Genomic DNA, 26,008 nt, shown 5'->3' on the forward strand with positions numbered 1-26,008 from the left:
GATAATTGACCTATTTTTGACACGAGAAGCATTCAATTTGTGTTCCATTTAGAATTATCACCAGAAGCATTTTACCTAACGCTATAGGTTAAACAGAGAAAGATCTTGTAAAAAGAAGAAAAAAAAAAAGTTCACAGTTTCTATTTGGCCAGAGGACCAGTCGTGTCCCTGCTGCTGATTGAAGTGATTTGTGTCTAAAATGCTCCTTTAGCTGCGGTCAGCAAAAAGAGCAAAATTTGTGGTCAACAGTGACCCCTACTGGACCTGAAGAGGACTTTGATAATTCACAGTAAGTCCAATCGCCCTCTGGTGGTCACGACAATAAGCAATGAAACTTACATACAACAGTACAAATCAGCCAGCATACTCTACAAGCACAGCAACAAGCGTACAAGTAAAATAACAGTACAACTGTTCTTTGCTTGGTTTCTACAAGATAAAGCATTTACCCATATCCAATTAAAAAAAGGACAAATTATTATTATTGATTATTGCCTTATATTTACACAAACATACTATTGATTCTATTGTCACCCCCCCCCCCCCCCCCAAAAAAAAAAAAAACTAACAATGTTACTGGCAACATAACATGCTTCTTTAATGTCCTGCACATTTTCCAAAATATATGGACAGATGAAGAGAGAGCAGAGTTAGATTAAGGGTTCCTCATTGGGCTCTAGATCTTTGAGCAGATTCCAGAACAAAGAATATTCCAGGCCTATTCCTACACCTTACAGAGTACAGATATGCCAAACTGATTAAAGTGTGAAGTTACATAATTAGTCGAATCCTTGCCAATCACTTTGCTCTGAGTCATACTCAAGCTCAGCTCCAATGCACCGCACCCCTTCAAGCAACATCGGCGTCCCATGGTGTCGATCTGAGAGAAAAATAAAAGGAAGACTTAAGATTATATGTTTTTCACCCCCCTCTATGTATGCTGCACAACCAAGCCTGCCATGAGCTGCCTTGGACACACCCACCTTGCTGATAAACCTACATCTTTACATAAACTCGTCAAGTTTCAGTGGTTTTGTTAAACTGGGCAGAATGAGGGCTTCTAAAAACACAGGGTCTCTGATCAGACACTCAGACAAAACACTTCTGGTAGCCATCGAAAAGCTTCTGGTTTGGGTATTGGGTTGTTTCTGACCATCCGAAACAGTTTCCTCTTAGCTGGAGGTGACAGTTTGGGCTGATATTCCTGGGATCTGATGTTTAAAATGGCTCAAAAGAGACATCACTGACTTGTGCAAATCTGGGATTCACTTCCCAGATATGAGTGTTGTCTGTTATGTTGGTAAAGTGAAGCTACCAGATGTAGTCAATAATGATCATTAACAAGAAGTTAAGAGGCATTCGCAAGTTAAGACAATTGCACTTGCATAAGTGGGTGTGTGTATATTCTTTACCCTGTGTTAAACATAAAAAAATACACAGCATTGCACAGAAAAGAAAGAGTTTAAACCTTAATATTGCCATGAAATTTATTTCCATGATGAGTAACCTTCCAACCACAACCATATATTGAAGGTGTACAATTAGAAAGACAGTGGAAGTTACCAAATTGAGAGAGAGAAAAATATAAATGCGGAAAATGGGGGTGAGGGGTTGGAGCAGGGAAGGGGAAAAAAAGGAGGAGAAACAAAAGACAAACTTAAAAGAGAAAAACATAAATTGCAGCAATGGTTAACTGCATACAAAATGTGATAACTGATCTATAGTTAAAAAGAGGTGTTTTAATGCTTGAATTACATTACACAATGAAGTATCAGTGGGCACTCTGATTTTATTGATCTTTGCTGTAATTTTCTCTCACCTTTTGCACGCAATTCAAAAGCTGGCCAGTAGAGGGAAGCAGACACCCACTGTATAAAATACTGATTTCTGATATGTTCAAACACACTTTTGAACTATTTGTTGTTAGCATCTTTGAATCTGAAATAAATTAATCTTTTGTTTATTTATTTATTATGACGCAACATAGTAGATCGCTATTTGTCTTAATGCTGAACACCAGGGCTGTACATCTGTAGCAAAAGGTGCAACAATGTCAATACAATATTGACAAATGAAAGTTCTGAACAGCATACTAAAATAAAAATTAACCTCACTGACCAGCCTCTTTGTCTCGGGGCACATCTTATCAAAGCAAAATGGGTCAGGAGGTGGTGTGTGCTTACGTACTCAAATGACAAGGCCGTTTTCCTGAAGTCGCTTATGGATGCCATGGGCTGTGATTTTAAGGGCTTTTATATATCCTCCAAATAAAATCTAAATAAAATATGTCTAAAGTTCTTACATGCAACATAAAATATTTGAACAAGACCAAATACATTCTTTGCTCTTCACAAAATGGTCAAACCATGGCACTGTGTAGAATAGTTTCAATTTGGGAATACAGACATAACTTCAGTTTAGTTTTCAATGCGTTTCTAAAAACAAGCACATCAAATATAGCAAACCAAACTTTATTTTTGCCCTTATGATCATAAAACATGGGTGACCTCGCAATAAGATGGGGCCTCAAAAGTTCACATGAATTTACAGCTGTTTAATTATGGGTAAACATTCCTGTAATTCATGTACCAAGGTTACATTCTGAAAGGCTGGCTGCGCTGCCAAAGCCGATAACTCACCCATTACACGGGCATGAACTTTGACTTTCAGGCAGGAGTCCTCTTTGCTCTCGCTGACCATCAGCATCTCCTCGCACAGCACCCCCTCCTGGTGAGCTATATACTCACACGTCACCTTCAGCCCCCCTACAAAGAGAGGTGGCACAGAGTTAACGCTACATGAGGCTGAGCTGAAAGACAAAATAGGGGTGTGCAAGGCATAGAATGTGACATTAGATAATCGGATGAAGAGTGCAAATACAAAAAGGGATGGTTGGGGAAAAAAGATGGTTGTAATGTCCCATGTTGAAAAATCTGAACCTCTAACCTCTTGAACCATTTGAACTTGATAAGTCTCTCACCATTAGGAATCATCTCCAGAGCATTACATTCCACCATGTTAGTCTGTATTATGTTACATTCCATTATTTTCCCCTACCAGCAAAAGGTCACAAACCCCCCAGAGTGAGATCTGTTTTTCACATTCTGTCAGTCATTAGTATTATAAACGGGGAAACTAGTAAATACGAAAGTTCCTTCATTAAAAATAATCACTGGTTGGTCACACTTCATGAAAGATGTGCATTCTAGTTTGTTCAGATGTTTTTCACACTGGGAAGATCCTTGCCTAATGTTTATAGTGACGTCCTACAATTTGTTCAGATGTTTTTCACACAGAGATAGATGAACCCGAGGCAGTTGGTGGCGATCGGTCAGTCAGAGGGAGAAAAACAAGAAAGAAAGAAAAAAGAAAATGCACACCTCCACTGTTCCAACCTCATAAATCGAGAATGGCTGTTGCTCCCTTGCAACCCTGATAAACAATATGCAGAGTCCCACATGCACAGCCACACGAAGCAGTGTAATGGAAAAGACCTGGAGCTTGCCAGCTCCCTTGCTAATGTTCCCCAAATCTCATTCTGAGCCTCAGCCACAGTAAACAGTAGCCCTGCAAATGCACCATAAATGGTTTACTGAATTTAATGACCTGCAATGAAAAGCATTTGTACGTCTACTTGCTATTGTTTTGTTGCTTATTTGAAACGCTTGGCTTTAATTAACTAAAGGTCAGCCAGCCAAGGGTGCTGTTTATAGACCCTGATGTGAGCAACAATCTGCCTGTTACTTGATGAGATAAATCCTCTTTCTGCTCAAGTCAACAGGTGAACACGTCAGTGCTGCACAGGCCCAAATTTGTAAAAGTTGCTCATTTTAAAGTTTTGGCCTTTTGGAACATGCTATCAATTAATCTACTGTTGGAAGAGAAAAGCAAAATACTCTTCAGCTGTTTTGCATTATTAATAATTAGGTTTATTTACATGGAGAACAGAATGTAATAACATAACAGTTCTTAAAATGTGGGCAAATTATTAATGGAAGAATTAAGAAAAATTAAGAACAACCCTCCAAGACACATGAAAACTGAAGATGATATAGGCGAATCATCCATTTTTATTTTTTTGTTAAATTAGACAATATTTCTAGCAATTCAATTATTTAAACTGATACTTTTATAGGGCTGGGCGATATGACCAAAATGTGTATGACTGTACTTTAAGATTTTGACGGTTCTGCAGTTTTGTTTTGTTTTTTTTATTCATTTATTATTTGTTTTTTTTTTCCAGTGAAATTGACCTTGATAACTGACTAATGAATTGACATCTTTTAAACTAGAATTGTGTTAGAAACAGTAGGCCTGTCATTATGGGTTAACAGTGGCTTAATTAACTACTAACACACATTTAACAACAAAAATATAAATCAATATTTTGGTGTGTGCAAAACAGAACTGATTAATAAACAGATAGATAAACCTGTCATTACTGCATTTTTTAAAACAGATCTTCAGAACTGAACTTCAGAAAGAAAACAAAACTGTGTGTAAAGTTTATATAGGTATAAGTGTATATTTACATCAGAAAGCTCTAACGTTTGACTTACCTCCATAATCGTGAATTTGCTGGCACAAGCAAGCGGGTTTACTTTAAATCAGGCAGACGTGAAAACAACCCAGGGGGGTCCTTCAGGAGCGTTTGTGTTCTAGCCTACTGTCGCTAGAACACAATATTATAGGTTTTTTTGAGAGAAGGTTTCCTGGCCCCAGCAGTATTTCAAAGAGACTTACTCTCAGTTTAGCTCGGCTTTAAATGACATCAAGGCTGGTTGTGAGATGTAAATGTAGGACTATGTAAGCAGAAGCACACAGAGAGCCAAAGTGATTATCTAAAGGAATAAAAAAGTTAAAGACATACCATCAGGGGCTGGAGTAATCTCTTTTATGTGAAGGTAGGGATTGGGCACTGGAGCTGGACACACATCTTTCCCGAGCGCTGGAACCTCTGGCAGCGTGAAAACAATCTCATACCTGTGCTGAGTTTTCAGAAAGCCCACCTGAAAAAAATAACATGAACAGAGGCATGCAGCACTGGATTAGAGTAGTGATTGTAAATGTTGTCCTTTCTCTAATACTTCCAGTTCAAGGCAAGAATGGCTAGTTAATTAGTTCAAATTGTTGTATCAGATGTGTTGGAAGAACCGTAAATTCAAAAATGTGGTAGGATATTTTATTATTTATTTATTTATTTTGCAAGTTTGGTCTCAACTTCATTAAGCAAGTTACTCTCTTTTTACAGAGCCCGGAGACATATTGTAAACACTGCATCACTCTTTGAGGTAGAAGGTAGATTACCTTTTATTTATGCTAAAATTATTTGAATGTAAAATTTGACTCCTGTTCTAGTTCGCTTAATCTATCCATTTATTTCTTAAAAGGTTGTTGAAGCATTTTCTCCATTAAAGCTTCTAGTGTCCTCGGTCATGTTTGAGGATAAAGCTCTCAAAACTACAGTAAGACATCAAAAGGGGTGGGGGGATTCTTCTAGGCATGGCACACATTAATTTGTTCCCATCCCAAAAATCGGACATGCTAGCTAGCATTTTAACTTCCAATCACAGAATATTGTTGTGATGAACATTGTGTAATATATTGCCACCACTAATATACACACGTTTATTTATTAGGGGTGTGCTGATCTGATACAATATAGTAACAGGATTGGTCCGGGAAAAAAAGCAGAACCCGATCCATTGCCCTAAACTATCATGTTATTGCATGGTTTAAGCAGACATGCGATAATCTAGGCTATTCTAGACAGATACACACACTATAACAAGCAATCTAACCATGTTTTATAGTCTTTACAGTCCAGCTGTAGGTACAGAGTACATTTATGATCACATTTGTACAAATATTTAAATTCTGTTAATATTTCTATCTCATATTCAGACACATGTAGGTAGCCTAGAATCTCCTGAAAATAACAGGGCATATATGACTCTCTCTTATAAATTCTTTGACAACATTAGACGAATGAAGAAGTTACACCAAAGTATAAAAACCATCATGCAAAATTGGGCTAGGGGTCTAAAGGTTAAGAGAGGAGGAAATATAGGATTGCTATCAGTATCAGCAAGTCAAAGTGTGTGTATCAGACATGAAAAAGTAGTATCACGCCAACCCCATTATATCTCTACGTACACACACGCACCCCTCATCTTGCTATACATGTATAACCACATGAAAGAATTACTACACTTGTATACTTACATGAGTTAAAACTAAAGTTGATACACAACCTGTTGCACTGATGCTATAATGCACCTGTAACAGGGGCTACATGACAAGTAGTTTCATTGTTATTACATGTATTAATATCTTAAACTACATCACACGACTGGTTCTTTACCATTTTCAGTACACTAAGGAATATCAACAGCAATATGTAACAATATAACTGAAATCCTCATATCTTGTGCATGTTCTTCAGCTTTAGAGGTTTTTTTTTATCATGCACATAAACACAGACTCCCGGCAGATTCTGAAATCTGATACCTCATCTCCAGTCTCTATAGCAACACCAGGGTGCAGACAGCAACACATTTTGGGCATTATGTCAAGCAGCTGATCAGAGAAAAAATATGTGGGTGTGTCCCACTCATACGCCAGCCACAAACCAAGGAAAAAGAGAATCGAAGTGTTTGTGTGCTTGTGGATAGTGTGTGTGTGTGTGTGTGTGTGTATTAGTGAGTGTGAGTAAGTCTAAAATATCAATTGGGACATGAGAAGACAATAGATTCTGTTGATATTGTGATATTGGAATGAAATCTAAATTCTAATACCTAAACTGTGTTTATTATCTCCGAATAAAACACACAGGCTATGTGTGGAGTTCATCTTACCCACAACGGTCATCTGTTCTCATTCCAGCAAACACAACCACAAAGCACTCCTTCAGTACAACACAACAAAAAAAAAAAGCCAACAAAAATTACTGACTGCTGGAAATTCCCATAGGAACAGGTAGAGAACCCCAAAAACTGTGATTTCTTGTAACAGGAAAAGGAGGGTGTAAAGTTTAAAAGGACACAGTCAGCCATTTTCTATGTTTTTTCCATTGTGCCATGGACATATGCTCCTTAAATGTTTTATTTTATTTGCTATGGATTGAGAACTGATCATTGTATGGGTAATTATGTAAGTGCTTGGTTTATTATTACTATATCCATTTCTTTACATCTTCTTTCATTATACTGATTGTATTTTCCTTTGGTTTATTACTTAGTTTGCATTTCCTTTACTGTGCTGCCTATGTTCTTGCTAAGTTCTGTATTTTTGTATTGTTTATAGATAAAACCATCCATCCTTTACAATTGTCACTCCATTCTTCCTTCATCCATGTACCACTGTCAAACATCAATCATCCCTCATTTATCCATTCATCCAGCCATTCCCCCAGCCTTTGTGTAAATAAACATCGATTGCTGCTCATCTGCTCATCTTCCACTACCACTATCCCGCTATCCAACAAGCTTTTACACGGACAACAAGTGTTTAACACATTACACCAAACATATACTGTAACATCGATATAATCTATAGGTAAAACAGTGTCAGTGTTAGTCTGTTCAAATAACGAAAAGAAAGCACTAGAAGCTTAACTATGGAACAGGTTATGAGACAGCAATAATCAAAAAGCACCATAAAAAAAAATTATATGCAACATGCAGTGCTACAGTTAACCATGGCGTGGATGTCTGGATGCCAGACTGTGCTAGCCTGAGGTAGGAGAGTGGAATAATGAGAACAAACAGACAAGGGTCTGTAGAATTAATAGGTTTAGAGACTCCGAAAAGGATCTGGAAACCTCGCTTCCAGCCTTCCAAGCGACTGGAGGAGCTCAGAGGAGATAAGAGAGCAGTCCTGCTTTGGCAGAGATTCAGCCCCAGGTGGTCTCCCTGGATCAGAGCTGTATCAGACCCTGCCCTGATTAGCTTAATTTAACTAATCCATTATAAACCACATAACAGCATAACGATTATCAGCTCCTTTCCCAATTTCAATTATGCGGACAAGCCAAGAGGTGAATTCACAAGATGAATAAAATGATCTTGTTTAAATCAGCAGGAGTTTTTAGAATTGGCTTTGAATTCGCACTGCAGAACACAGTCATTCGTTACAGCGCCTTGTATTGGTCCAGACAAGTCTGTCTAATTGATATGCATGGGAATTAAACACATTTTAACGCAAATTAGGTTGCTTGCAGTTAGCGCATTTTGGGACTAGGGTTGTGCATGCACAAGCTTCACCAGAGACAAATCAGTAGGTAGCGCTGCACCGCTAACTGAATGAAGCCAAATCTACATCCCTCAGAATAGGACTAAAATATGAGCAAAAGACATTTTAGATGGATACATTGAGCATAGATTCATTCATAAAATAGCAGCAAATTAAATCTACAATTCAGATAAATGCATACAACATTTATAACACTGAGGGCATGGTGCAGTTGTCAGTAATTGATGGGCCGCAGCCAGGGTCTCGTCACAGACGCTGTCCTATCCGGACAAGGACATGTAACTATTGAGAACTATATAATTTTGATGGTGTTTAATATAACTGGCATGACTTTTCCAGCCTTTACGGTACAGGTTTAGCAGCCCAGGAAACGCACAGATCAATGGTATGCGTTGTCAATATCACACAATGCTACTCAGCCAATCAGATCTGTGCTAATGATAATGAGTACTGCAAGTCAGTGACAGGCATATATATTTAAGAGACAAGAAACTGCAGTCTGTGAAGAAAGCGAGTCAAAAGAAAGTTAATTCACATTGTGTGCTCTTAAAAAAGAAGTATTAAAAGCAGTAATGTCAAGGGGGACTATGAGACAAGTTATTAAACACCATTACAAGATGCACATTTTTATCAAATGCATCATTTTATTTTTTATATTTTTATCTGAAATGAGAAAAAAAGATTTAGAATGCTTATAATTTGTCCAGTTCAGTAATACTAACAATAAATATTGTTGAAATGTACTGAATTGCAATTTGATTTGACATTTGCAGACTACATAAAATATTGAAATAGCTACTAGGCTACCTAAACATGCAGGATACGACACTGAATCATAATGCAAGACTTAATGATGTTCCAGACCTTTGCTTGATGAAATGTACTCTAATTGGTCCTTAATGATTTTAATTAAACACACCTGGCATTTAGGATAATTTTCAATTTTGGACACAAACGGCCCTATCACAATAAGAGTCTACTATTAAACCCCTTAACGCAGAAAGGCTTGTTACCCACTAAGGTTTATTATTTACAACAGGGACTTACAAATTGGGGGGCTATTCTTTGGTAATAGAAGTCTGTAATAACACTTTTAGCCCACCGGCGGTCTATAGGCTGTTTAAACCACATAACAGTGGGGCAGCGGTGGCTCAGCGGTTAGAGCATTATCGATAACAGGGTTGTGGGTTTGAATTCCGGGCTTGGGCCCATGAGCAAGGCCCTTTACCCTCTCTGCTCCCCGGGCGCTGGAGTTGGCTGCCCACCGCTCTGGGTGTGTGTGTACTCACTGCCCCTAGCTCACTAGTGTGTGTGTGAGTGTGTGTGTGTGTTCACTTCCACAGATGGGTTAAATGCGGAGGACACATTTTGCTGTACAGTGTAAATACGTGCACCTTTACCTTAAGAGGTTAATAAACACCCTATCCTATTTATATCTATTATCAGTAACAAGAGAAGACAAAAACTACAACAGCAGTAATAGAGGACTGAGGTATTGTCATTGTCAGTAATAATAATGTTTTGTACAGTACAAGGTCTGCTCAGTGTCTTTCCTAATAAGCATGGACAGTCGACCCAATCTCACCTTAACCAGGAAGTTCCCGTCTGACTCTGGAATCACCATGACAACAGAGTCGTGCAGTTTCTCATCGAAGTGCACATGAGAGTGCGCGGCGGCAGCAGCAGCAGCATTCTCCTCTGCAAAGCGAACGCCTCCCGCTTTAGAGGAAGCTGTGTCATTAACATACATACAAAGAAAATCATTAACACACATGCACACAATCACAGCAGCTAGAGAGATCTGCAGTTCTGAAAAACGGCTGTTCATACTGAGGGTGTAACAATTTCAATACAGGACAGAAATAACTGGGGGGTACTGAACTTTATAGATACAGCCCTTGTTCTTTTCCTAGGGATTCTTCAATTGCTGTCTTTCATGGACCTCACAAACTTAATAATTATTACAGTTAATGCTTAGTGTCATATGTTGAGATTTTATTTCTTGGGGTTGGAAAATAGAAAGCCAGTCTGCTATAATTAGTTGTCATATGAGGCTCAGCTGTGCTGCTTTATAATAGAATCAAGATATTAACCCATTAACTAAAAGCCCAACTGAATCTTGAGCTTGGAAGTGAGAAGTGGCTCAGACCTGACAATGTGTGTATATACCCCAGTACAGTCATTTATTTCTCTCACACACACACACACACACACACACACACACACACACACACACACACACACACACACACACACACACACAAAAAAAAAAAAAAAACTCCTTTAAAAAAACATAGGAAGTTTGTTGGCCCTGGGTTCATTAGAAGAGTGGCAAAGCATTTTCTTAAAAGCTGAATGGAATGTTTGGAGTCAAAGAGAGGCTTTAATCATTGGATAATTCCTCAAATCTAATCTGGCACTCTGAAAGATCTGGCTGCAAAGTCTCTGAGAAAAAATAAAGACGCGCAAAGTCCATCATCAGTGTTCTTGTGATCTCCTTACAATGTTTCTGAAGAAGCATGATGGCCTAGAGAACGAGAGAGCTTAAGAGGATTGTCTCAGCATGTACCACTTTCATCAGGCTCCAACAATAAACTGGCAAAGCTCTATTTATTAATCATCTGTAAATATGGTTTCTAGAGCAGGATTATTTCAGGGTTCAGGGAGTAAGAACAGTAAGAACAGGAGGGTTCTTTTATGTGTGTGGTGGGGGGGAGCAGCAGTCTTACTCCAAGAGGAGTGACAGTAAATTATATATATATATATATATATATATATATATATATATATATATATATATATATATATATATATATATATATATATATATATATTGTTTGTTTGTTTGTTTGTTTTTTTTCTTTTACCATTTATGATCTTAAGGTCCCACCACTGACTCAATTTAATCATCTCCAACTGTCTGTCTGTATGTCTGTCTGTCGCCATTCGTTTACTTAAGATTCATTACTGTTCAACATTTACATATGACTTATTTGCTGAAATTTTCCTTCAATAGAGCTATTTCTACTTCCAGTCCATGTGGGCTATTTCGTCTGATAAGGGTCACGAGCCAATGAGCACGTCTCCGGAATGTACCAGGCATAATAACTTCATAGCATCACCAGTTTAGACAGCAAAACTAAACACAGCACAGTGATCCCCTTTTAAGGGCACCACACTGTCTTAGGAAGACTTATTGTGCATCAGAATAGTTGGAACTGCTATTCTTTGCAATTAATAACCTCTCTGAGGAGGTTTTATTTTTATTTAATATCTTTTATAAAGAATTCAAATGATAACATTAAAAGGAAACTGAGTTTATTGGTAATGAGTAGATGAGCTTATTGGTCTATGGGGTTTAGTGGGTTTTAATTATAAAGTTGCATGATAAAATGTCTGGAGGTTCTGAGTAAAGCTACTATTTCTGTCCTGTGGGGTCAAATGAAGAAGGCAGTGATCCATAGATAGAAATGTCCAGCAGAGTGGACACAGGACATCTGAATTCTTTATAACTCTGGTCTCAGGACATCTTTGTGCTAATGCAGAAGAAGAGACTTCAAGAGGTAGGTTGCAAATTATTAGGATTATCTTATCTTATCTTATTTTTTCTTATCTTTTATTCAGTTCTCTGCCACACACTGTATGGGGCGCTAGTACCTACAGATATACCCTGCCTAAAAAGTAATACAAGCTGTGAAGCAATTCTACAATTCCATGCCAACTACAGATGAACCTAGGGATACAAATTGTTTTATTGATTAAGCCAACGATGGTTTGAATAATTTATTAATTATTATAAATGTGTTTGTGTGTATGCTTGATTAAAATAATGTAACCATTATAATAATATTTTTTTTCACCTTCTCTTGTACTTTTAGGCATTATTCCACAACAAACATCTGTTTGAAACATCTCTGTTTATGTCATAGCAACCCTTTACCTAAAATTATTAATATTTTTACTTACTGTAATGTCAGTTTAGGCTATTCTCCCTCATACACATCCATTAAAATAAACAAAAATTGGCCAAATCACAAACATTAGATAACTCATGGTGTAATCGGACATTACCATAGCACCAGAATGACTTTGAAAATAAAATGATGAAGACACAGCACTTGCAGTACTGTTAAGTGATTCTGGATGCTTGTGCTTTCAGTGCTCGTGCATAGGATTCTTGCTGCTGGGATAAGCCATCTCTACTTTGCAAAGCTTACAGAACACTACACTGTTGGGTGTTCCGGAGAAATCCATAGCTGAGCCCAAAACTCTGTCCTATTCACTACATAATGAACTACTTTGAGGTTCCGCGATTTTTTTTTGTGGTGTCCGAAATCATAGTGCAGAATTTTCAGTGCACTATAACAACCCCACAACACACCACAATGAGTAGTTTACAATGTGTACACATAAACTTAATGGACATGGAATACCCATAATTCAATGCGTTCTTTGGTAAGAAGATTCAAGAACAGCTTCTTTGAGGAAGACTGATGTTCAGACTGTTCACACACATAGAGGTGCCCATAACCATTCACTACCTTGTCATATTCTATTCTCAAAAATTGTGTTCTATAAGGTGATCTGAATGTTTGATGGTAGGGGATAGTGAATAGGGCACAGTTTGAACATGGCTTGCATGTTTGTGTCAAGAGTGTCGATATCTTTGCAACACAAATCAATGCATTTCTGTAATCGCTGACGTAGAGTACATCCAACAACATGAGTTTCCCCAGCCATAATGCCCAAGGATACCGGGTAATATTGGCGGAAATGGTTAAATCTTCTATTTGGGTCTGCAACACCAAAAGCAGTCCAGTACAGAATGGTTTAGGTGTACGGTCTTTCCATTCTCCAGCTTCCAAAAGCAGTAGAGCTGCTGTAAAGCCGAATCCAGTGATGGAAAGCAAAATCACCAATAACAACAGTGACATGAAGAGCATCTATTTAGTATTAACTGGAATACTTATAGGTAATATAGTACCTGTATACATCAGAAACTCTTAACACCGATACAAAATACTAGTCATAATAAAGAGCTAACAGGATTAAATCACCCAGAAGTAAGTTTAAAAATAACATAAGGGTAAGGAAGCTTTTGACTACATGCCATAAAGGTTGCTCTTTCTGTGTATCCCCTTCATATTCTCGTTAATACAGTTCCTCTCATTTTCTTAAATACTGCCGTTTGTTCCGGTCCTTTTTTTGTGGTGTTTTTCCTCTCTCCACTTCTAGATCTCTCACATCCGCCACATATGTATTATCTCTTTTGTTAACAGAGACAAGTTGTGCAATTCACATGAACAAGCGGCTTTCCGGTGCTTTTAAATTCCGTGGGTTTGTGCTCATTCTGCTACTTGTCTTACTGAGCACTCTGTCGTTTTAAAGGGGGAGAGAACATGTTTTTTTGTCTTTTTGAATATAAAATAATTCAATGTGCTAAATAACCCATATTCAGACACTGCACAGCAAAAAAAGGCTGTTCTGACCTCAACGTGGTTATGATGTCACAACTATGAACACAACACCACATTTGCATACAAATAACAACAGCATGTGGGGAAGAGGTTGAGTCGGAGTGGATATTTTGCCATCAGGGGCCTTAGTCACAATTGGCCATGCTCTCTCTCTCCGGGTGGGTAGATGTCACTCTCTCACGCATCACTCTTAAGCGATGTTGGTTTGCACAGGCGTCTGTTAGCTGGTGCGGTAGAGCTGTGGACCCGGCTCTTTCCTCAGAGCATATTGGCTGTATAAAGAGGTAAAGGCTGGCTTCGAAAGTATTGGAGGAGACACGTGTGTTCTTACCCTCCTAGCGTCAGGAGCATAGGTAATGTTAGAGGGTGCTATGAACAGGTAGGCAAGTTGGCAGTACCAAATCAGGAGAAAAAAGGGGAAAAGAAATAATGACAACCCTAAAAATTTTAAATAAAATCAAATGTACTTTTTTTTGGTGCATAAAAAAAAAAACACGTTTTATCCACAAAGGGTCATTGTGGCTGCAGGCTTTCATTCCTGCAAAGCAGATGCACACCTGTGTCAGGAGATCAATTGTCTCATTAAAGACTGATACCATCTGATAAAACAACCAGAATCCATTGTGCTTTGGCTTTTTTGGAAATTAAAACCTGCAGCCACACCAGGCCTTTTGCAGATAAGATGGGACACTCCTGTTGAAAGTGGCCTCTGAGGGGAAAATAAAGCACATGAGAACTGTAGAAGACAAGCACTTTAGATTAAAGTGCACTGCGGACACGTCCTGCTTTGACTCTTTGCCCTGGCCATTGACCCTGTTCATTGATTGTACCTGCATCTCGCCGGTGATGCCATTGTTTGTGCGTCCATCGTCCATGTTTGGTCAGGGTCCATTTACAAGTGATGAATGTGTCTAGCTTCACCACTGAGCTTAATTTCTGTGCTTCTTATTGTCTTGTCCTACATTTCCTCCTGGTTCTACCAGTTTTTGGTGTTGACCTAGTTATACCATCTCCTGTTATACAATTGTGGATTCCTCGGACTACCCCATCTGCTTGTTTTCCGCTCTCTGTTCTTGGTTATGACTAGGAGTTTGGAGTAGAGACAGGCGGACAGAAAAAGTATCAAGCATTAAGTAAGTCAGTACCCAGGGGTGCAACTGAGGTTCTAAAAAATGATCAGTCTTGCTTTTTTCCCATGCTGGTTGCCATGGTAATTACCAATCAGAAAGGTCTGGTCTCTAATGTCCATTTGCGTCCCCAGAGAATGGCTGGACTGTGAACTCGAGAGCGAGAACAGCTGATAGCTGTGATAAGCCACATGAAGATGCTGTCCGTGTTTAGCTGTGGGTTGCACTTTCGTTCAGAGCTTCGAGTGCAATTTCCAGTTGAGCTGTGCTCTCCATCAGATTCAAAACAGCTTCATATTATTAATAATAAGATTCATGCCCACTCTCCCTCACACACACAAAGGACTGATTCCCATCTCTAAAACAACAAAGTCTCTAGTAGCCATTTACCAAAAAAATAATAATAATAAATAACAAAAAAAATGGTCAACTCCTGCTCCCCACTCAAGAGTTATTAATATGGTTTTAAGTCTCCTTTTCATGAGCAAAAAACAGCAGGTCTTCCAAACGACTGGATAAGCTGAGTGGCATTTTGAATAGCATTCAGCTGGATAAAGTTGGATTATTTTTAGAGTGCTTGTTCTTTGTTCGGAGAATTTGCAAGCAGCCTTCACACAATAAAGTACCACTTGGAATGTAATTAGGTATTGGTTGAGTTTAAGAAGCATACAAGATTGAATGCACTATTCAAACAATCCAACAACAGCTACACATGCAGTAATGCGGGTTGGACAAGAAGCCAACGTGAACCTAAAGAACCTAAAGAACCTGAGACAGAAGGAGACAGACAGACAGAAACAAAAGAGAGACAGTGTGAGAAACAGACAGATAAAGAGAGAATGAAAGACGCTGTCTGTTCTTCTCTCTGTTTCTGTGTCTTTTTTGTCAAACACTCACCTTTCTTGGCAGTAGCCATGCTCATGTCCGTCATGACTGTACTCCGAGAGAAACTGTCACAGCCTCATTTTGACGGTCATCTGGTCCTAAAAACTCTGAGAGTGAGAGCAAGAGTGGGACAGAGTGAGAGTGGGAAGAGGAGGGGGGGGGGGGGGGTGGAAAGCTAGGTCACTTACTGTTCCTAATAAAACTGCCACAATCTATTGCACTATAGGGACATATGCAGTGGTAAAAGCTTTAAATAATGAACTGAAATGAAAATACAGCACCTTAAAACACAAAACCACCCTTTAGCTTCTCAATGACACTATTGTATGTCTTCTCCCCACCCATGTGTATTGTTCAGGCTTCCGGAAAAGGAAAATGAAAGCAGTAAACCAGCATCCGGTAAATTCAATATGCAGAATAATCAAGGGAAGCAAATATATTAGTAAACAAAAACAGTCCATGTCCTGCACATGCCAAGCCTGCACTGCTCAGACATTTCATTACATTACCCAGCTGTGCTGGACGTCACAGTGGGACAGACACCCCACAGAGCTGCAAATTAAGGGAAAGGGGGAAAAAAAGAAACACACACACACACACAAAACAATAAAAAAAAAAACCTTTAAGAGGATTAGATTAGCGCAGCTCTTAATGGTTCGTAGGATTTTTTTTTCAGTTTCGTGGAACATTCTGTGGAGCCGAAGAAGCAGCTCAGCTGAGTGAACAGAGTAAGAACGGAAGGTCATTAAGGACTAGTTTAGCACTAGTCTACTTGAAGACCAGATTGAGACCATCTGTATGGAGCGTGTTGTAGATCTCTTTAATACATAATAAATACACAAATCAAGTGCATGTTTCATTACAAACAGCACAATTGTCATTTGTGCTTAAACCTTCAGAAGTATGTAGAACAGTATACATCTGCAGTCACACTTCAAACTCTTGCCACCTTTTGAGGCCTAAACATCAAATTGCATCCTGTTCAGCTTACTTTTTACGTGCAGAGAAGAACACTGGAAAGACGACTCGCTAGCAGTAGATTAAATCAACAGCCCACTTTGCCTTTCCTTTTTTAACGGATCATGTGGTCTCTGCAGGTTCCATGATAAAACAGATGGTTTGCATGTCAATAAAACTAAAGAAAAAGGAAATCCTTAAAGTAAGTCTGCTTAGAAAATGTGTATGCTAATTTGGTTCTCTTCCTCTGAGTCCCTCTCCTTTTCCGCCCTCTGGAGAGGCAGATTTATTGCGTTTTATCTCTTCACGGCTGGGTCTCATTAGAGTTGGCTGTGACCAAGAGAGGATGAAGAACTGCTGAGGGTTGCTTAGAATTCACTTCACATAGCCAGCAGCTTTCTTGCTGAGCTGAAGGTACAGTAGATACGTTCGCATACACATTTTGCTGTATGCAAAGACATGCAGAAATGGTTTACCCCACCTTTTCCAGAACACCAATCCAGAAGAGAAAAAAAAGAGAAAAAGAGAAAGAGAGAAAGATAGAAATAAATACATGCATCAAAAAGTAAGTGCGAGAGATCGCAAGAGTGAAAATGAGAGGGAGAGATCCAGAAAGGCTGACAACAGCACAACTCCTCTTTACACAATGGAAGAGAGCTGCCAGTGTTAATAGTGGCTAACTGTGAGAATACACTGTCCACTTCATTAAAGCAATACAGCCCCAGATCACAATTTGGTGTGATTGTGCAATTGTTCCAGACTAGTCGACTCAAAAAAGCTCACACAGAGAAGCTTCAGTGATCGCAACTCCAAGGTCAACATGGATACTATAGCATGAACTCAGTATACCATTAACACTCAGTCTGGTTAAGAGTTTTGTTTGAGGTGATTACTAATTCTACGTCAATCTGCAGGAATTTGTTGTGTGTAACTGTGAAACTCAAGTAATATCTGTATGAAATCCTGTAATATTACTTTACCATATCAGGTTTTGTACCCTTCAGCTTGTCAACAAATGCACAAGTACAGCGGTCTATGAGGGAAAGCACAAAATGTGATTTGTATTTACACCAGTGGTGTAAAAGTGAATTACACTCTGCAACTGTAGGGGGAACCCAGGAGCAAACAATATAAATTCTTGTATAATGGTGCAGAACTGTGATCTTCCATCTAAACATAATGACTTTTGCCACTTCTAAAATGTCTTGTCAGTTTAGATTACGTCAGCATGCACCAGCAAGAGGGAAAAATAATATTAACCTACAGTATTATGTTTCGCCTGCCTCTCACAACAACACGCCTGCTACCACAGAGATCCTCCAAAATATTTTACCTATATACCTAAAACACATTATGGTATGAACATGGGCATCACAACGTCTCTCAAAAGAAAAGCAATAACAGGCCCAAAGTTGTATAGAGGATTAAAGCACGGTCACAATGACCAGGGGACCGCTGGTTTGTAACCCATTCATGCTGTTAGCCATCGGTAGCTGAGGCCCAAGAGAGCACAAGTGGCCTTGCTCTCTTCAGGGTGTGTAGCAATTTGTCCCCACATCACTCCAGTGCAATTTGGCTGGCACTGGCATCAGCTCAATTGCCAGGTGACATTGCAACATTTTAGGGGGTTTTGTGACTCTTATCAATAATAATGTATACATAGTTCTGACCAGAGGAGGATGGGTCCCCCTTGTGAGTCTTGGTTCCTCCCAAGGTTTCTTCCTCCAGCTCTCAGGAAGTTTTTTCTTGCCACTGTGACCATTGGCTTGTTCACTGGAGGTTTTTCATGTCATTTTACTAATTACTGATTGTAAAAAGCGCTATACAAATTAATTTGATTTGAATCTTTGCATAGTCTGCTACTGCTAAGATCATTATTATAATTTGGCCAATGTTTATCAAAATTTATGATGATCACTTAATTGACTAAAATATATATTAAATTATTAACAATTATTAAATTACTCAAGTACTAAATATCAAATTAATAGTAATAGTCCTAGTTCCAAATGTTTAAAAAGTACTAACTAACAAAGACGCCTAAAGCTGAAATGAGGTATTAAAGTCTGCTTTCTATACCGTTTTACTGTGTATGGTCTGAATTAAAAAACTCAAGTTCACACCAAAAGCTGATAGACATCTGCCCACTTCATTACATCTGTTACAATATCGTGGTCATGATCACACTCTTTGACACATTCTAGCTCTCTTACTCACTCTAGCTCTCGCTCACTGGGTGCAAGATAATTCTGTAGATTATGTTAAATATATACTGCTAAATAATTACATCTGCCAAATGTCTCAGGATGTCTCTGATTTGTCAAACCACTCTGCAAGACCTTAGGCACATCTGAGAGTAATCAACTTGTTTTCACAATGAAGCACACAACACAAATGCCTCAGTCAACTGCTGAGGGTCTTAAACTACAGAACAATGCAAACACACACACACAGATGGGTGACCTTTTCACCAAAGAGCAATGACTTTATATCTCACATTCTTCCAAAAGACGACCTGCCGTCACACGCACGTGTCTTCAAAGCTGTGGCAACACGGACCAATAAAATTCTGTCTAATAATACTGTAGGGCCTAGATTTAGCATGTGTTTGAAATGTAGGGCAATGTCCTACATACCCTTGCAAAGTCACTTTTTAAACCCCGGACATAAAACCCTTTGAGACCACTATAGGAAACCAGCCTACCCCATCTAGTGATTGTGCAGGTCTAGTTTACTGAATAAACATTAGTGCATAGCTGTCACTATGAATTATATTAGTAATAGATAGATAAGACAAATCCTTAAAGCTTAATAAAAAATAAAAAAAAGTAAATTGATAGATTTGTCATCAGCAGTTTTAAAATCCAGTAATCCCGTTTAATCAAACAATCGTGACAACCCTCCATAAATGTTTTACTTTGACAATCTGCCATGACAATCTAGGATTCGTTTTGAAGAAAGAAGTTGAGATCTTGTGAGCTGTATACCCCTGTGCATGTTCAATTTTAACACTCACAGTCTTGGTACTTTTTACAGTATTTGCTTGTTCATTTTAACTTGCATCTGATCTAATGTAAAATGGGGTTTTTACAAGCAAAAGCACTTGTTGCAGAGATAAACAAAAAAGTCCTGTATCTTATTGTAAGCAAGACCCAGAAAATAATTCATAATACGCTTAACAACATCTCTTTTAAACTTTGTTTGGAAAATGTCCTATATAAATTAAGCTTTAGGTCACAGCTTTCTTTTAACCTGAAGGCTTTCCCTTGTAGGGTTGCACAAATACTGAATTGAGTAATTATGCAATATGCCAATTATGCCAATGCAATATGATTACAGCATCATAGGGCATCCCTAATATATTTTCATCACTGTTCTTAACTTTATGACAACAATATTCACAAAGCTCCTGCTGTAAACAAAATAAACAGAGGTCACTTGACAGCACTTCCTGTAAGCCATGTTTGGTTTTCAGTTCAAAATGACAAACCGTGCAGCCAGAATAAACTCACAGTGCAAAGTCATTACAGGCCTCTAATCAAACCAGAAGATTTCTATGTCCCTATATTTGCTGATTGGATGAAGGCTGTTTGTTACTCTGAGCTATAATAACCAGCAAAGATATAAACAAGCTCAGACAGCTGTCAAGCCACTAAAAAGAAGACAAGACCAGACAGGACCAGGTGGCAACAGAACTTCTTGCTTTATGGAGCCTATCAGTCTACACTACAAAATAGCCTCATGATCATGTCATACCAGAGTCCATGACTCCAAACAGAATTTGCCCATGTTCATACTTGTAATAGGTTAATGTGCATCATACTGACCACAGATACACTGTATGTCCAAATGTTTGTGGATACCGCTTCTAAAAGTGCTCCATCCAGTATTATCGGGATGAGTTGGGGGGGGGAGAGGCAATAATCCAACATCCTGACCTTACTAATGCTCTTTTAGCTGAATGCAATCAAATCCTCACAGCGTTGCTTTAAAATCTAGTAGAACGCCTTCACTGGATTGTATAGACAGTTACTCCAACAAAAGCAGGATAAACTCTTTAATACCCTTGATTTCAAAAGAAACAATGAATGAGCAGGTGTCTAAATACTTTACAGGTTTTACCAGTATATAATCTGCTTCACTGGTAAGGTGAAATATTTGCTTTACCAGTGAAAAATTATGCACGTTCTGGTCACTGAAAGTCACTAGTCAATCACTTCAATTCTAAATAATTTATGTTTATGCGTGTTCACATGTTTAACATTCTCACAATCACAACTACATAACATTCATACTACGAGAAGTTTTACAATAGTTACTGAATCACTCAGTCATTTCTAAACTGCTTAATATTAGTTACTTCAGATGAATAAGTCGAGTTGAGTGCAAACCTTAAAAGATCACATAAGCTCCATTACTGCAAATCAAAGCTGTATTAATTTAAAATTAGACAAATAAGAAATTAAGTAATGAGAAAGTGCTAAACTGACCTTAGACCAATAACACTGCCTCTGGGCCAAACCAATTTAGTTTACCATTATGCTGACCTTGAATTTATGAAGCATTAACATTCTCCAAGTGAGCTGCTTTCAGACACATAAAGATTCAATAAAAACTGTTCAACCTCACAGCAAAAAGGTAGGTTTTTTCTGGTTTGCAGTGGTCCATACCTACCAAAAGTGCTCCAAGAAAAGACAACCAAGCAACCGGCTGGGCCATGTGATCATGGAGGCCCTTCCCTTACAACCTACAGGACTTAAAGGACCTGCTGCCAACACCCTTGTGCCAGATACCACAGGATGCCTTCAGAGATCCATGCTTCGATGGTTCAGAGCTGTTGTGGCGGCACAAGGGAAATCTACTTAATATCAGGTGGTGTTATGTAATGTTATGGCTGATCTGTGTACATTGCTGTTATAAATGAAAATAACTGCCAATAACAATACAATTCCAATGCCAATAAATACCAATAACTGCAACCGAATGCTTTCTGTCTCAAAACTCTGTAGAGGATTTTTTGCTCACTCCTTTTTGCAGAACTGGATCAGCTCTGTGACATTTATCCACACTTTTTTTACAGCACTGCAAAAGGATTTCTGATACTGACTAGGTGTTTAAATCTCCCTCTCTGTGATATGTATCGTCTACGATAATATCTCATTTGTTGTTTTAACAATGTGCGAGCAGACATGATCGAGTATGTCACTCACTTTTCGGAAACCACTCAAAAACACGCCTTAAAAGTTCACATATTCACTGCGCCCGTTTGACCTCAGTGGGTAGTTTCTGAGATTTCTACTTGTGTGCAGTCATATATTCTGACAGAGACACACATTATCAGATTATGTGTAGAGTGTAGAGGGGTGACAAAATGTGTCACCGCCAGAAAGTGTGACCCCTGTATACTTCTATAAGAAACAGTGCAGTCACTTAATTTACAGTGAAATACATCTTTAATTTGTTAAGATGTTTAAACATACATAAAGTAAATAATAAAACTTAAAACCTTTAAACATGACAAATAAAATGAAATATAAATATAGTACATTCATATGAAATTACAATTTAATGTAAAAAAAGTTACAAGTTTGTAATGTCAGTAACACTTGCACTGTTGTTCTTGTATTAATTTTACTTGAATGCTTCAGGTTTAAGTAAAACAAGCTGGCGCAATGCAAGACTTTTACAAACACATTTTAAAGGATGAAACATATCGCCTAATTATTGTTACCAGCAGAATCCCAGAAAATACAGATATCATTTTTTGTAAATATCGCACATCCCTACTGTGAGATAGACATGCCTATGTGCTTTGGTTCACTGACCTGTTGCATGATCCAGCTGTGCATCTGATAAAGCTTATGGACACATGACCTCATATTAGGATTGGACGGTATCCACTTTTTTCATAGCATTACCAAATATTGACAGGTAGAAAGAAGCTGGTTAGCATTTGCTGGGTTAGCAGGATAACAATCTGTTCACCAAACAACTGCTCAAGTCTGGCTGACTGAAATCCCCCATCAATTTGGACGTTTAGACAATAATGACTAACTAAGCACACCCAACGTTTACATTAAAAGTTGTACATGCTGATTGGTCTGTAGCCCACTCAATAAGCTAACCTTTGCTACAAAACCACACAGCACAGCACAGCTGTTATGCTGACTTATTGCTGTGGTGCTGATTTAAGTAAAGATTAAAACTGAGACAGAGAAGTCGAGTGACTAGCCTTGGTGTGACAGAAAGTTGTAATGACACAGGTTATGTCGTGTTTAGACTCATCGCCAGCCAGCTAGGTCTAGATCAACAGCAGGCTAAACACCACAGTATAGACCATAGGTTTAGCTAACTAAGGCTCACCGTAAATAGGATACAGGATAAAGTCTCATATCTGAGAGGACATGTTTACATCTTCTGTCATCTTTGTTATATACATTATTACCAGTAGGCTGCCCAACCCTACCTGACATTCTCTTGAAGAATTCTCTGACAATGAGCAGAATTCATGGTTCCCTTAACAATAGCAAAGTGCACAGGCCCTGACTTGGCAAAGTGTCCCAAACTCGTCAGACTACCATCACCATGAGTTACAGTTGGTGTGAGGTTCTTACTTTGTAAGCAGCATTAACTAGACATAACAGGTCCTGTGTAGGCTAGAAAGTTCCTGCTTGAATTCATTAGTCTCATTAGTTCATTAGTTGTGCTTAGAGCTGTATGAGTGGTGTAGCAAGCTGGGACTTTTACAGAGATGTTAATCAAGCAAGTTCATTTAAGCCTCAGGATTAAGCACAGATCAGATCTGATCAGTGTTTTATTACTTAAACTACAGTCCCTGGTGCTGTACAGTCGTGTACGTAAGAGATTGACTTTCTGTGTAATTTCTTTCCGTGTCTAATTGTTGGCTCTGGCATGTAAGAGCTTCAGAAGAACTATTAGAAGACAAGCACGTCCTTTAGTGGTTTTAGTCAACTCTGCTGGGAGTTGCCATGTCGTCGTTTCCTAAAATGCTGATTATTGCAGCTCACACCCAGAAACTACAGAAGGAAGGAAGTTTCTGTTTTGATGCAACACTGGATCACTCACATCAGTTCTCGGTCACGTTAAACAGTGTAAAAGGCATGACTGTATTTATTCAGCTTATATTTAAAATGAACTACTCACTTTAAAAACAGATTTCATCTATATACCCTTATCAACTAAAATCAACCAATCATCTCTGGTGTTAAACATTGTGCTTCTTTAGTTTTGTACACTCTCAAGAATAAGGGTGTTTTTCATAGTTATCTGAGTAAACCCATAGATGAACCCCTTCTAGTTCTATAAAGAACCATGTTTGTAAAAGAGATGCAGGAGTGTGAAGAATCCCTAAATTAGCAAAAGTTCTTTACATTCATACATCTCAAATACAAATATGGTTCTTGAAGGAACCAAAAGGGGTTCTTCTAGTGCATCGCTCAAATAACCATTACGATAAAGCACCTTTATTATTTTAGCTAAGTGGCTAATCTAACAGAACTGCAGGTCATGCAAAATTAATTTCTGCAACATAAACTTGCTTAACATTTTTTTTCCATCTATATGCATGTCTTTGTAGATAGACCCTGTTTAGAATGAGGAGGAAATTGAGGACCTGATTTTTCACATTTTTAAAAATGTCCATGAATAAATAAACACCATGTCTCTCTTCCTCTAGTGCACATCCCTGTGTTTGGGGGTTCATCTCTCTGCTGTTAGAAACATTCATATATGAGGCTACATTAGCTATATTAGTCATTAGGTATTAAGAACAAAAATATGAGCGCACAACTGTGACTTGTGACTTTATTGCCTGTAGATGGGCTCTGCTAAGGAGGGAGCCCTCAACTGCAACACACTACACCTCTCTTAGAAGGGCGCGGTACCCCTTAAATAAAACACTCAACACTCTGCTTGCTGTCCAAAGCAACCCATTACCTTATACTGGAGTTAAAATGTGAATTGCTGCTTTAGAAAATAACGTAGACCAGCTGTGCACTCCTGCACCTGTTTGACGAGCAATACAGCCACTGTTTCTACAGCGGAAGCCTCGCTGTCTTAACGTACACGAAACAGTGCTTACCGTATGCATGGTATAATATTTACCAGCTCGCAGCCCTGCACAGTAATGCATCATCAGCTATACGTGCTCGGGTTAACTCGTCGGCGGTTGTGTAACGATTTTAAATGCAGTTGACTCGCCCAACATCTTTACAGCTAGCTAACTCACTAACCTGTCCTTGTCCTCTTGTCGTGGCTTCAGAATCACGGCGCTGCAGAAATGTCGCGTTTCACTGTTCAAGACATAAAGTTGAGGACTTACACAACTAAAGTTGAGCTTTGAAGGCGCCCTGGAGAGGCTGAACCAGGCTGAACCAGGCTGAACCGATCGGCTGCTGGTGTTGACTGGCTAAACAGCGGCTCACTCACTCCGCCCTGGCGGTAATTACAACTTCCGCGCACGTCACGTGACTCTCCGTTGCTAACAGTTACTCCAGTAGTTGTGAGCGAGCCCTGTCAACAAAACCGCGCGCTGTTTTACAGGCATTAGGCTAGCTAGCTAGCTAGCATGACTCGACTTAGCTAACATAGTACATGTTCATATATGAGTTTTTATCAGTTATTACGCTCAGAGAAAAACTGTATATGTTTGTTTCTCAACTCACAACAGCTAATTCACAACATTGTCACAACGCTGTATGGACAAAAATATTGGGACACCTGCCTCGTTCATTGTTTATTCCGATATACAGGGAATTAAAAAGCTGCACGTCTTGCTTTTGTTGCAGTGGCTGTAGTAACTGTCTCTACTGTCCAGGAAAGGATTTCTAGATTTTTTTTTTTTTGCATTCAGTGACAAGAGCATCAATGGGGTCAGGATGTTGGATCACCACCCCAACCCAGGATCTGATTTTTCAGTGAACCACTCCAAATATCTATCAATAAATAAACATCATGTCTCTCTTCCTTTAGTGCACATCTCTGTGTTTGGGGGTTATCTCTCTGCTGTTAGAAACCTTCATATATGAGGCTACAGCCCATATTAGTCATAAATAAGGGCATTACGCATAAAAATATGAGCGCACAACTGTGACTTGTGACTTTACTGCCTGTAGATGGGCTCTGCTAAGTTATTGAGTGCAGCAGTGGGTTCAAGCGAGTCAGTGGGGTCAGGATGTTGGAAGATCATCACCCCAACTCATCCCACCACATCACACCCCTCTAGCCTATACCTACACCTGGCATTAGACATGGTGCCAATAAGTTCATGTTTATACTTCTCTACTGGAA

General features: G+C 38.8%; 1 protein-coding gene across 2 annotated transcripts; it reads right to left on the bottom strand.

The window, feature by feature from the left end:
• Positions 1-550: 550 nt before the first annotated feature.
• Positions 551-25,142, bottom strand: LOC140562040 (adipose secreted signaling protein). Of its 2 annotated transcripts, none has more exons than XM_072687401.1 (6): positions 25,041-25,142; positions 15,755-15,849; positions 9,839-9,984; positions 4,871-5,009; positions 2,640-2,765; positions 551-880 (listed from the first exon to the last, which is right to left on the bottom strand). In XM_072687401.1, exons 2-6 carry the CDS (start codon positions 15,786-15,788, stop codon positions 780-782), a joined length of 546 nt encoding a protein of 181 aa, XP_072543502.1. In that variant the 5' UTR covers positions 15,789-15,849; positions 25,041-25,142; the 3' UTR covers positions 551-779. The 2 variants fall into 2 exon arrangements, with proteins under 2 accessions (XP_072543502.1, XP_072543501.1); XM_072687400.1 differs by having other exon boundaries at positions 24,952-25,142.
• Between the last annotated feature and the right edge of the window lie 866 nt (positions 25,143-26,008).

This window comes from Salminus brasiliensis, chromosome 9, assembly GCF_030463535.1.
Source record: "Salminus brasiliensis chromosome 9, fSalBra1.hap2, whole genome shotgun sequence".
NCBI lineage: Eukaryota > Metazoa > Chordata > Actinopteri > Characiformes > Bryconidae > Salminus > Salminus brasiliensis.

Bases quoted from the DNA above. Each gene is read 5' to 3' on its own strand.
- LOC140562040 (XM_072687401.1), bottom strand. From the start codon at position 15,788: ATGACGGACATGAGCATGGCTACTGCCAAGAAAG. The intron at 9,985-15,754 runs GTGAGTGTTTGA...TTAATGACACAG, and splicing joins CATGGCTACTGCCAAGAAAG to CTTCCTCTAAAGCGGGAGGC. The intron at 2,766-4,870 runs GTATGTCTTTAA...CTCTCTTTGTAG, and splicing joins GATTACTCCAGCCCCTGATG to GGGGGCTGAAGGTGACGTGT.